The sequence below is a fragment of the Perissodus microlepis genome, chromosome 12 (genome assembly GCF_051167445.1).
Source record: "Perissodus microlepis isolate ML-2025 ecotype Zambia chromosome 12, ASM5116744v1, whole genome shotgun sequence".
Taxonomy (NCBI): Eukaryota; Metazoa; Chordata; class Actinopteri; order Cichliformes; family Cichlidae; genus Perissodus; species Perissodus microlepis.
The window spans coordinates 12442490-12455095 of NC_140472.1; the positions used below are offsets into that span (position 1 = coordinate 12442490).

The 12606-nt window shown below is 40.5% G+C and overlaps 1 protein-coding gene across 2 annotated transcripts; it reads right to left on the bottom strand.

Annotated features, from left to right (window-relative positions):
* Positions 1 to 1930: 1930 nt before the first annotated feature.
* On the bottom strand, positions 1931 to 11316 carry elmod3 (ELMO/CED-12 domain containing 3). Of its 2 annotated transcripts, none has more exons than XM_084946604.1 (13): positions 11207 to 11316; positions 9365 to 10081; positions 8526 to 8597; positions 8339 to 8413; positions 8187 to 8253; positions 7805 to 7873; positions 7613 to 7701; positions 7282 to 7405; positions 7035 to 7157; positions 6787 to 6917; positions 6578 to 6654; positions 6344 to 6471; positions 1931 to 5829 (listed from the first exon to the last, which is right to left on the bottom strand). In XM_084946604.1, exons 2-13 carry the CDS (start codon positions 9464 to 9466, stop codon positions 5579 to 5581), a joined length of 1308 nt encoding a protein of 435 aa, XP_084802730.1. In that variant the 5' UTR covers positions 9467 to 10081; positions 11207 to 11316; the 3' UTR covers positions 1931 to 5578. The 2 variants fall into 2 exon arrangements, with proteins under 2 accessions (XP_084802730.1, XP_084802731.1); XM_084946605.1 differs by lacking the exon at positions 11207 to 11316 and adding an exon at positions 10961 to 11200.
* Positions 11317 to 12606: the final 1290 nt, after the last annotated feature.

Consider the following 12606-nt stretch of genomic DNA (forward strand, 5'->3'; position numbering starts at 1 on the left):
CCAGCAGGCTCACTAGGTACAAATGGAAACAGATTCATAAAAGTCAACCCTGCTCTGTTCTCGTCATTCTGACTTGGAAGCCACAGGCCTTGACACACCAGTAGGTTGCTGGATATGTGGCTGAGTTCTCTGTTTCACAATATTAATCCTTTAAAGGGTTTCTGAGTGGAATCATGTCAGTTAGGTTGCTCTCAGCTGAAATCACTCCTTCAATAAAACATTGCTAATGTAAGCATGGAAGGGAAAATAGGTTAGGGAAGGGTGATTTTGATTCAGGTCATAAGAAAAGGAGGAAAAAAAGGCGTAGAATTTTTCTTTTCGTCCTGTGTGTGTCTGCTGTGATTCAGCAGGTCCACCACATCCCAGTCATCTGGGACTGTGGGACTGGAGCCACAAGTCTGATTAGGCGCAGATGTAGAGCATCCAGTATCAAGATTCCATTGAGGCATCTTTGTTAACTCAGTACAAAAGTCTCTTTCGTTTGATTTACATTTTCAACACACCAGCATGTAAACAAGCCAGTAATTTGCTTATCTTATGAAAGTTGAGGGGCCTGCCAATATTGCCGATCCACCCCACTGAAGCAGCGCTGGGACTTATGAGGCTCACTAAAAACGAAACACTGGAAAGGCAAAATGAATCAAGATCAGGTTTAATTTTAATAGGAGTTCACTGATGTTGTTTTGAAAACTAAAAACACTGACAAGGAATTGGAAAAACAGATCAAACTTCAGCTTATGCAACTGAACAGATTAGTCTTGGCAGACTCGCTCTGTGCGTGAGATTATTTTTGCAGCACCACAATAAATGAAACACCATGTGAGTCATGTAGCTCTATGGCAGCATGTTAAAAGTGTGCACTCTAGTGGCTGAACTGCAGAAAATGTACTGACGCACTGCAGAGCACAGATAAGAACAGAGTTAAAAACCTCTGCAAAAGAGGAAAAAGTTGCAGGAAAGAAAATAAACACTTCATTAGTTGCTAAAAAATAAATACATTTATTACCTTTTCAATCCAACTGTAAAGTTTCTTTTAAAAAAAACAAAATCCACCACATACATAAGATGCTCTATCGGACTTAAATATGGCGACTGTGGAAGTCGTTTGAGTACAGTGAAATCACTGTTTAGTAAATACGAACAGTTGATGGACATGGTCAGCAAAAAAAAACTTGGGTAGACCATGACATTTAAACAATGCTCAGTGGGTAGTAAAAAGCCCAAAATGTGGGAAGAAAACATCCCCTACACCCTTACACCTCCACCACCACCAGTACTGTAAATGTTAGATATAAAGCAGGATGGCTCCATGCTTTTTCCAACATGTTATCAGTCTTCTGTTGTCCGCTTTTGGTGAGCCTGTGTAATTTGTAGTTTCAATTTCCTGTTCTTGGTTGACAGAAGCAGCCCCTGGTATGGTCTTCTGCTGATGAAGCCCCTCTGCTTCAATGTGCTGCACATTAAGAGTTGCTCTTCTGCATACTTTGGTTGTATCGAGTGGTTATTTCAGTCACTGTTGCCTTCCTCTCAGCTTGAAACACTCTGGCCATTCTTCTCTGACCTCTAGTATCAACAAAGCATTTTCCCTAAGAGCACTGCCACTTACTGGATGTTTTCTCTTGTTCAGACCACTCTCTGTAAACTCCAGATAGTTGTGTTGGGAAAATCCCAGCAGTTTCACAAATATTCAGACCAGCCTGTCTGCCACCAACAAACACACCACACTCAAAGGCACTTAAACCAGCTTTCTTCCTCATTCTTATGCTCACTTTGAACTTTAGCAGGTCATCTTTACTGAAAGTTAAGCTTTCCACATACTTGATGGCCACCTTTGGTTAGAAACCACTATAGCATAGCATATGACAGAGTTATGAGACAATTTATAAGATTTAAGAGGACGTTATGATGACTCAATGATTTCCCAGAGAAACAGTTTTTAAACAGCATTTATTTAGCTTTCTCCATACAATACATTTAATGTACAACAGCACATACTGTATTCTCAAATAACTCTCAGTATAAAATAGGGCTTCTACAATCAAGGTACAGTCATAAAATGCTCTGAGGGACATGACGACAGCAACAGTAAAACACCTTCATATAAAGCGCAGGATATTTAGAGAAGTGATTGTATTTGCCAAGCTGCTGCTGTAGGAAGCAGAACTTCAGACCCCACCTCTCAGAGCATCTGACATCCTGCAAGAACCCGTTTTATGTTTCTCTTGGTTCTGGTTTGTCAACTGAAGCGGCTCCAAATGATGATCAAATCATAAGAACATGATCTATTACTGCTGAAAATACAACTTTTGTTAACATGGGAGGATAAAATCAGGCCTTGTTTGGCTATTATATACATAGGTGAGATATATATATATCAAAGTCAAAGCGCACTCAGCATTATGACTGATGATCAAGCTTATCTTAACAATCATTTATTGAACTGTTTGTGACTGGAGCTGTAAAAACAGGATTGTTTCTGAGTGTTTTCCTGACACAAAACACTGAATCACAGTAAAAGTATAACATACTATCACTGAAGCCACAAGAAAGCGATCTTATTTCAACATTATAAGTAAACATCAGCCAATTATAGAATGTCTTTAAAAGGAATTTTATCTGCAGATGTGCATCAGAGTGCGCGTGGGCCTATATAGCGTCGATAAATGTGTCGTTAAATAGAATACACGTAACACTGACCAGCTTTTGTGTTAGTTTGCTATTACGTAGTGCTTCTGGTGGAGGATATACATTACATATCATATCCAATTAGTATGAGAGAAGGCCTAGGTACAAGGAAACGTAAAAATAGAGAGAGAAAGGAGAGATTTGTCTCAAGTCTTGAGGTAAGCAGTGTGTTTCGATATAATGCCCTACAGACAATCATACAGTTACAATCATTAATTCTCTATATACAAACTTCCTGATTTACATACACTGTACTGCTCCTCAGTTTGTAATTGAATAAAACTAAATATGAGACCATGGTGCAAACTTTTTCAAGCGAGGAGGGGAGTCTGACTTCACAAAGCCCGTTTTCATGATGTGGGTGATAATGAACGTTACAATATGGCTATTGAAGATGGCCTGCTTCCTCTTGCATACGTCACACATACTATCAAATATCTACAACAGTGCAAATTTTCCTGATCGATCAAAACACTTGCAAACAATTGGCAAAACTACATCAGCTCACTTTTGAAGTTGTACGGTGGACGAGAAGAATGCAAGTTGGCGATGGACAATTGTCTGAATAGATGCCGACATCGAAAACTCACATGCCTGTGCATTTAACAGTATATATTAATTAATATGGCATGTTTTAGGGGTAACATTAACTCTGCGTACTGTGTCACACGAATGAATAAAGTCTACCGTGGCACGATGGCTCGAATGAAAGACAAAAGTAAGAGGACAAACCTGCACTCTGCCCCACATGGCTCTGCTGGATGTAGGCACCGGGTTTACTATCACCTTCTTAGAAGACAAGTTTGAGCTCAGAAACATATCGAGCCTAGCCCACATCTCTCCAAAACACACGCTGTGCCACCTAAATGTGCATCTACTCGAGGAGGCTTTGCAAAAAAAAGGAAAAAAAAATGTATGTACTATAGTAATAACAGTTTGCGCACTCATTAACACTACAGACTGTAACTGAGACGCGACATCAACAAGCTTTTACGAAGAGGAGGAGGCTATAGGATGCTACAGTACTAGTGCTACCTGAACATGCTACAGATTGAGACTACAAAGATGGAGGACTGTTTCACATTAGCACAAAGCAGGAACCAGCTTTGCTGAGGAGCTCTACCCATTTCAGCCCACAGAGCTGCTTGCAACCAGCTCTGCCTGGAACCAACATTTGATTATTTAAAAACGCAAACCAAAGGTTGTGTGTGTCTGTGTGTCGTTTGTTTTAGGAGAAATATTGTCTTCACAAATGTTATGTACCATTTTTAAAATGACAGAAGTACCATCTATGCAGCTTGATGGATCAAGTACTTAGTAAAGCTGGCTTATTGTGTGCAGAGGAAAGCACCCCATCTGTAGTCAGTTCCTGTCATATGAAACACACATACAAACATACTCACACACATTCGCTTGCACAAGTGCACAAACCCTGAAGTTAGGAACGATTTCTATCATCACACGGCACTAGCGTTTTGATTATCTTAGAGTAAGAGCTGGGATTGCATACTGTAGCATACATCTCCTGGGAGAGGCGCCCTTCATCAATATCAGCTCATTTGTTTTTAACCACACATGCATCCACACCCACACACAGACACACACTCATACACACTGGAATAAATTTTTAAACTGGTCAAAAAAATTAAAAAGAAATTACAATCGCATGCTTTTTAACGGAATGTAAGAAAGCTCAAACCAGACCTTCGGCTACAGCTGGGACCAAGCTGAAGCCAAAGTGTCTCCTTTGCTTTAACCATGAAAAGCAGAGACTTAAGAATTTTGTTCTGGTGGAATTTCATAGTGTTCAAACCGTTCTCACCGTCACCAAGCCATCAGTCTGGTAACACAATTCTGAAGTGCTTTGACACACAACTGTAACGTTATGATTAAAGGGACAGCTGTCCCTTAATAAAGGACTAATATATAGTTTATCTATTTATATAGATAAACACACACATACACTTTATATGTTTTTATATATTATTTAAAATATATTCCCCCATATTAAGTGGGAGCTCTGGACCTAGTCTATTAGACCTCTGGCAACAGACACCTACTTAAAACTGACTACAACCTCACATTTCAACTGATGTCCAAATGACATATGCCATTCACACCAACAGCAAATGCAAAGTGATCAGACCTTTAAAGTAAGCTGCATTCAAAGCCTACAGTGTAGCTGGGAAACCAGTATATTAACATTTGCCATCTTCCTCTTCCCACTCAAACTAATGGAAAACCTGCTATTGTATTCTCTAAAGCAGGGATTCAGACTAGTTCATTTTATCTTGTATTACCATAATTTTAACAGAGCCTTTAACAACATACCAATCATCGCTGCTCTTCAGTTACATTGCATGTGACGGAGCAGTATTTTGGTGCAAAGGAGAATGCCAAGCCTTTGGGAAAAGAAAAAAAAAAAAAAGACACTCTCTGCCATGCTTCTCTATAACATTTAGATAACCTGGATAAGAGATCCTTGGAACAAAATTGTGTATATTTTGTACTTTTAGACAGGTAGACTTCAACCACAATAATTTGGCAGCTATTGATTTGGCTACAAAATCCACAGAAAAGTGCAAATATTCACTTTATTTTGTTTTTGTGACATCTTGAGTTTCTGACCTCTTTATATCTGTTCTATGCACCCATGCTTAATAAATAAGTTAATAACAAAACTCAAACATAACTCTGAAAGATCCCCTAGCATAATCTGATCAAAGTGCAGCACCCCAGCAACAACGGAAGGAGTGGAAGTGTTTGATAAGGTTCAGATAGCAGGTCCTAGATCATGGTCTTGTGGGGCTCTTCTTCTAGCTCCGAGTAAGCCACTCGCACATAAAGTAATAGATAGACTCACACACACAGAAACACTCGCATAGAGTCTAGCTTAGATCAGTCTGGCCTCTCCCTCCATGTCTGGCGGTAGATCACACACTCCTGTGAAGTGCATCTCCTTTCCCTTGCGTGCCTGTGCAGTGCCAGCTTTGGCCCCTCGCTCCCCCAGGCTGGGAGAGGGCTGTTGAGCCACAGGGTCTGGCGACGTCCCACGGGGGATTCCACCTGCCCGCCTCTCTTTCAGGAAGACCTCTAGCCGGCGCAGCATCTGCTTGGGGTTCTTTTTGGCAAACAGCTCCACCTCTGAGGGTTACGAAACACAGAAAATGTGAGATTTGCGGAGGAATGGTAATCTGTGTTTTTTCCAGTGTGGAATTCAATGGATAGACCCCTAACTTAGACTAAAGGAAGACCCTTGACATTTTGGGAAATCCCATATTTGCTTGGATGCTGAGTGTTGCTTTCGAACAATGATACCAATCACATATTTGTCTCTAAATATGAAGCCAAAAGCTGCAGCTTAGGTAAGAGGAAAACTATCAACGGTGTGTGAAACAGTTCACTAACCAATACCCAATTATTGAAAAAGTTCAATAATCTCATCTGTGTTAAGGATATGAAAGCAGAAATGTAAAAATCACAGGTTGCCATCTGACAAAAGGCTTTGTAACAGGCTGACCTTGGACCTGTATTTTGTTTTTTTTACTTTGCCCTTTAAAGCAGATTAATTTTCTGATGTTTCCAGTCTTTGTGCCAATTGGCTTCTGACTGCAGCATCACAAGTAAGAGGTAGCATTAGCGTGATTATAAGCACAACCTTTCAGAACAAAGCCAGAGTCAGCGATGGTCTTCTGCTGGGTCTTCCACAGTTGATAAAGGTGCAGATACGTGGCAACGTAGAATTCGTTCAGCACGCCGACCACTTGCTGACGACGATTACACTCCCTGGTATGAACAAAACACAAAGGACAGAGGGTGTCGTGACACCCATCAAACACACTTCTGAAAATGGGATAATTAAAAAAAAAACAAAAACAAATATGAGTCTCACTTGGACAAGGCCTCCTCTCTTAGTACTTGCAGAGCGATGCGGGTCATGTTGATTGACATCACACTAAATGGAAAGTTCTAAAACAGACAAAAACACAAGGAATTATTGTTAAAGCAGTAAGGGACAATCATTAAATCAAATGAACACATTTTCCCACTTTGGCTTGAACAAGCTGCCTTGTGAGAGTAAATTTTACTGCCAGGTAATACCTGTGTCGGGTGTTGTGATAATTTGTAGATGTCTCTAGCCAAGGGTAGAGTCTCTGGGTCCATCACAAAATATAGAGTATGCATCAGTCCCAGGAATCCAGTGCCACGTAGGTCAGTGGCAGGGTCTGTACCTGCAGTAAAGAAAGTAAATAAAGGCAAAGCAGCATGATGTTAGCACAGGAGTGATGTCATATTATTAATTATGAATTGAGAACTACCTTTTTACAACAAAATAGAGAGTGTCTTACCCTGAAAGCCAATGTTTTCCCAGTGTACGCCATACCGTGGACAGTCCAACTTGCTGCCAATCAGCTTCTTATAAATGGTCTGGAGGACACGCATGTGGACCGTTTGGCTGTTGTCAACAGGGCCTGTGTAAACAAAAGTAAAACACACATGTGCAAAAGACCTAATTTTTGTTTTTGGAAACACTTAAGGAGTTTTAACTACTTGTGTGATGTTTAGACCAAACAGACCCTTCTAACACACACTCACACTGTGCAATGGCAAAGACGAGATCTCTCTCCTCCAGGAGCTCCCTGTGAAGTCGCGGAGGTCCAAAGAGGAAGTGTGTGATCGCAGCCAGACCAGTCCTGCGAATGGTTGGCTGGATGTTCTTCTGCAGGTGGACATTGAGGAAAAATTTAAAAAGTGTACCCATTAAAACAATGTATTTATTTGTTTTCAAATGCATTATCATTCTCATACTTTACATTTCTTTATTTACTACACTAAAGACTAGTGATTTTTATGAATAAGACCTAATTCAGATTTCCTCTGTTTGTCATTCTACTTTCTTTGCAGTTTTTTTTTTAGCATTCCTTACCAGCAAATCCCCAAGGTCTGTGGTCTGAAAGTACTGCAGGGCTTCATTGAAGGAGATAAGTGGGGTTGGGTTTAAGTCCTCAGTGAGAGCTGGGAGATCAATATTACAGTTATATTATTATACCATCAACTAACAGACCAAAAATCAGCAAAGTCATTATCATTCTCCTACAAACAGCAAGATTTATCTGACCTGGCTGGGTGTGCTCTAGAGCCTCCCACTCCTGCCTGGCCTTTTCCAACTCCACATTTTCCTTATCATCTGTAAACAAAACAAAGTTGAAGAAAGAAAACGTGCTAATTCAACAAACAGCTTCATTTGGTTCACAGCTTTAACTTAGCACTCCAACAGGGTGAGCTATTTTGCTATGGTGACGTCCACCCAGTCAATCCCCTGTCATGAATCCTTCTTGTCTAACAGACCTGCACCCTCCAGGGTGCGTCCTGTGCTTCCTAAACCCAGGCAACCATAACTCCTGGGTCAGGTGTTACCTGCAATAATTGCTCTGTATCTAGGACACACACACACACACGAGAAGAGGATGTGAGACAAAAATCAAGGTTGTTCATGTTACCTTCAGGCTTGGGCTGGTCTCCAGCTGCCAGGGTTTGCAGAAGACCATTCTGTTTTAATGCTGAAATCTGGAAAATAAAATATTTGGAGACATTAAATTCAAGGAAGTGGTGTGCTGTTTGAAGTCAGACAGTAACAATAGGCTTTAATTACCGGCAGAGATCTGAGTGGTGCGCTGCCATTGGTGTGGTCTTTGACATTATGACCAATAACCAGTCCATTCATGATCTATAAAGCAAAAAAAAAAAGAAGACAATATGTAGATTTTTTTAAAAGGACACAACACAAGCAAAATCTAATGAGAATGAATCAATGAGAAGTGATTTTTAAGTGTACTCACAGGCTTATGATTGGAGTGTCCATTGGTTATCTCCTCTAATGGTTTACATTCACGAGACAAACCATTCAGACCCTAACAGCAGAGCAGCAGCAGCAACACAGAACAGGTGCATCAGAAAAACACAATGTAAAAACAATGCAGCATTCACCCCCTCCATGACAGAGCAACATGTTATTACTGGAGGCCATATGCAATTCCTGAAAACTAATACACATATGATTAAAAAAAAAATTTAAACAGTGAAATATTTAGTATAATAGGCCAAATTAAATAACAGGTATCCTTTTGAAAGTGGCCTGCTTGGAAACATGCCACTTTTACTGGGATGCTTCTTGTGTGAGGCACACTTATGCTTAAAAACTATGAAAATAATTTAAGGGTGCACATCCACTGGGGAAAATGGCAATAACCTGACTTATGTTGCACCGAAATTGCAAACACACTTACTGATCCAACTGTTTACAAACTGTACACAAGGACAGCAAAGAGGCCAGGGAGTTAGAGGTAATGTTTTGGCTAGGAAACCAAGCTGGGGATAAAGGAAATGCGCTGTCAGCTGCCACTGATAACAGAAAGGATCTTGACCTTAGACCTTAGGTTAAACACATAAGACATAAGGACTTAAAGCACATCATGTGATATTAAACAAAAGTGCAGGGCAGGAAGGGAAAAATGATTCCTCTGAGAACAATAAAAATCTCCGTAGCAACAATGGTCAGACGGCAGTACTTCTGTTTTGTTGACCAACACAGCAGGTGCTGCTTTCGGTTTTAATGGTTTTAAGTTCCTGTAAATCTAAACACTGGAATGAGATTAAAACAAAGGTCAAATAAGGTTACCTCAATGCGGGAGGCGACATCAATGTCTTCTTCCATTGCATGTGAGCGCGTTGTCTGCTGAACTTGTTTCTGATCCTGGCCTCTAAAGACTTCTGAAGTCATAAACTGAGATTGGCTGATGAGTTGATGCAAGGGCCACCATGGCTTCAGCTGCACACACTTGTAGCTACTGCAAGTATCTATGCGTTTATCATTTTCCCCTCATATATGTAGACAACACGACATCCACAGTCACCGGGTCGATTTTAGAAAGTTGTCGCCGGCAGGAAAAAAAAGTGTTGTTTGAACATCATATTCACGCAAGAGCAATAGTTGTGTGGTTTTCGATGCCAGTCTAACCACAAGTATGGATGCTGACAGGAATCTACAGATATCAGTCCACGAGAGCTGACTGGAGGAAATGGCTACCCATCAATACACAAGTTGCCTGGAAACCTGCCTCTTTTCTCTCCACCACTGACCAGCCCTGCTCTCTTTAGCCCCTCCAGAGGTGCCCGAAACCTGAATAATGACATTCCTGTTCAGGGCTGGGCTCTCCCTGTCCGAGACACTTCATCACTTTGGCACTTAAGATAAATCCAAAGTATCCCAGGCAGTATTCACAAGCACCGAAGCAGCCCTACGTCTCCAGCCTTACGTGAAATGGCATCAAACATCCAAACTCCAGCTGTGCAACGAGATGTGGGGTCATGAAGAGTTGTTGTATGGCAGGAGACACTGTGTGAAAGGCAGTGGTTTAAAAACGCAAAGTTAATAAATGGCTACACAAAAGTAACAGAAAAAACAACCAACAGGCAACAAAGACACAGAATTATGGGTTCTTCCCAGCACGTTTGGCTCATCATATCAAAAACAATAAAACAAGCAAAGGTTCATCACGTATCCTTTAAGTCACAATACATCACAACACCTGGAACAAAAATAGTTCCCTTATGTGTTTACCTGTTAGGATGGGCCAAATTATTTTGCTGTGAAAAAAAAAAAAAAAAATCTAATACCTGAATTGAAGACCCTGTTTCTTCCAATGTTGTCTCTGTGTGGGAGGGTCAGAGTATATTGCGTGGTGTAAAATAAATACCTCCTCCCAAGCACTGGTTTTCATACTTATATCTCAAGAACATTTTCAATGCATGACTTTAACTAGTCAGCATTTTTTCTTTTCTTTTTTCCTTCTTTCTTTTTCTTTTCTTTTTTACAGCGTAATATTGCTACTTTTACTAAAGCAAAAGCTCTGCACACTTTCCCATCCGTTTAAAAAAAAAAAAAAAAAAAAAAATCACAGCAATTTTAAAATAAAAGGATAGCACTACAGAAATCAAACACACAGCCGCGACAAAAACAAAACAAAAAACTAGCGAATAAGTTCAGCTTAGTGAGGTGACAGCTGCCTACAGTAACGCTCCGCCGCTCTGACAGCTACCATTATCTGTAGCAACCGAAAAGCTAGCATTATGTCAGCTAGCAACCCCGCAGGCACAAAGACGCAGCTACAGCTTCACCTCAAACGGAGAATGCCACGGCGCATATACTGCATGCAAGTTTGCCGAAATTTACGGCAAACACCACAACATTTTAATTCGTATATAAAACAATCACCTGCATTTAAGGACTCCAGTCCTAGTTAGGTTTTGACACACGAAAAGCCAGCTGCCAGGCTAACTAACGGGCTAGCTGTAGCTCTGCTGAACTGTAACAGGGATGGAGGGGGGATCTGTCCCCAAATCCAACAGCAACACGCGAATAAATCTGCTTTTGTCTCCAAGTTCCGGCAAATGCAGCAGAAACATTGCGTCCCGCGGCCTGTCTGAAAATATTACGTGATATGAAGCATTTTAAAAGTACCTCAGTTTATGATTGTTTCTCCCTCCAATCTCAGCTTCCCTTCCCCCGTCCAGTGGCCACGGTAATTTCGAGTGCATCTTGGGAATTGTGGTTTCCTGTCCGACTCTATCTTCATTACGTCATCGCATTCTCGAGCTCAGGTATACAGGAGCTGTGGGAGATCGAGACGCCTTCCGTTACCTTTGATTCTCGCTCCTTTTTCTTGCTCAATATGTAGTAAAAAATAAAAATAAAAATCTATTCCGAAAAGAAATAAAAAGGAAAAACGAAAACAGAAATAATAAAATAAGGTTCTGAAAAATTCTAATTTACTTTTGACTTGGCACTTTCTCTCTTTCTATAAGATGAAAGAATGCGCCTAAAATTCAGACTTCAATTTAGACCATACGAGGGCACACAGATGGAAATTGGTTTGAAAAAAAAATCAAGGCTGTCAGTGCCAAGGAGATATTTTTTTCTTTTTTTTAGTCTTCCTGGTTACACAGCTTATCTGCACTGGATAATTTCCTCTTTCCTATCCAAGAATCCAAGAATTTTTTCTTTTTAGTGAAAGACTATCTCTAAATAGCTACAACTCACATTACATCTACTTACTCTAGCATTTTGAGCAATTTACTGTTTTCAAACAGATGTCAGTCATTACCCCCGGAACATCCTTTGGTATGCGTTAAACAAGCTGCACTTGGGGATGCTATGCTTTAAAAATTTAAGTGCATGCAGTTATATGCAACCAAACTGGACCCCTGGATTTCTCAAAAAGCCCTATGGGGGAATTTGAAAATGGCTCCCATTTGACCTCACACTCTCGACTAAGGCTTTAGTGGCATGACATAACCGCATCATCCCGAGTAGCACAGGTTAATATATTTATTATTAGAAATGGGAAGTCAGACCTATACTCTGCAACTGCCCTGCCAAGAAAATGAGCAGTTACAAAACATTTTGGATCAACTAAAACTACACAGAATAGGCAAAATGTTACACAACTGGCAGTAATGGAGGAGATATTTCCTGTTTGGGCTGAAATCCACTGTTACTTGATCTTGGGGAATGTGCTGCTGGCTCGCATAGGACTGCTAGCTGCTGGACTCCTTACATTTCGGAGTGGCCAAACACCTGCTCGTTCTGGCAAACGCTCAGCCTGAAAACTCATCAAGGGATAGGAAGACATTTTTCATGAGCTACATTCATCACGGGTTTAAAAAGAGCCTCTAAATCCATCCATCGCCTCCCCGTCAAAGAGGAATAATTCTTATCATTATTGCTGTGCTATTTAAAAGAGGAGTTTTAGTTTCATGCTGAGCTTGGTGTTTTACTTGTGTGTGTTTTTTCCGTCACTGGGATTTGAATTTCTGTCATTTTTTAAAAATCTCTGTGATCAAATAAAAAAGTCAAGCAAA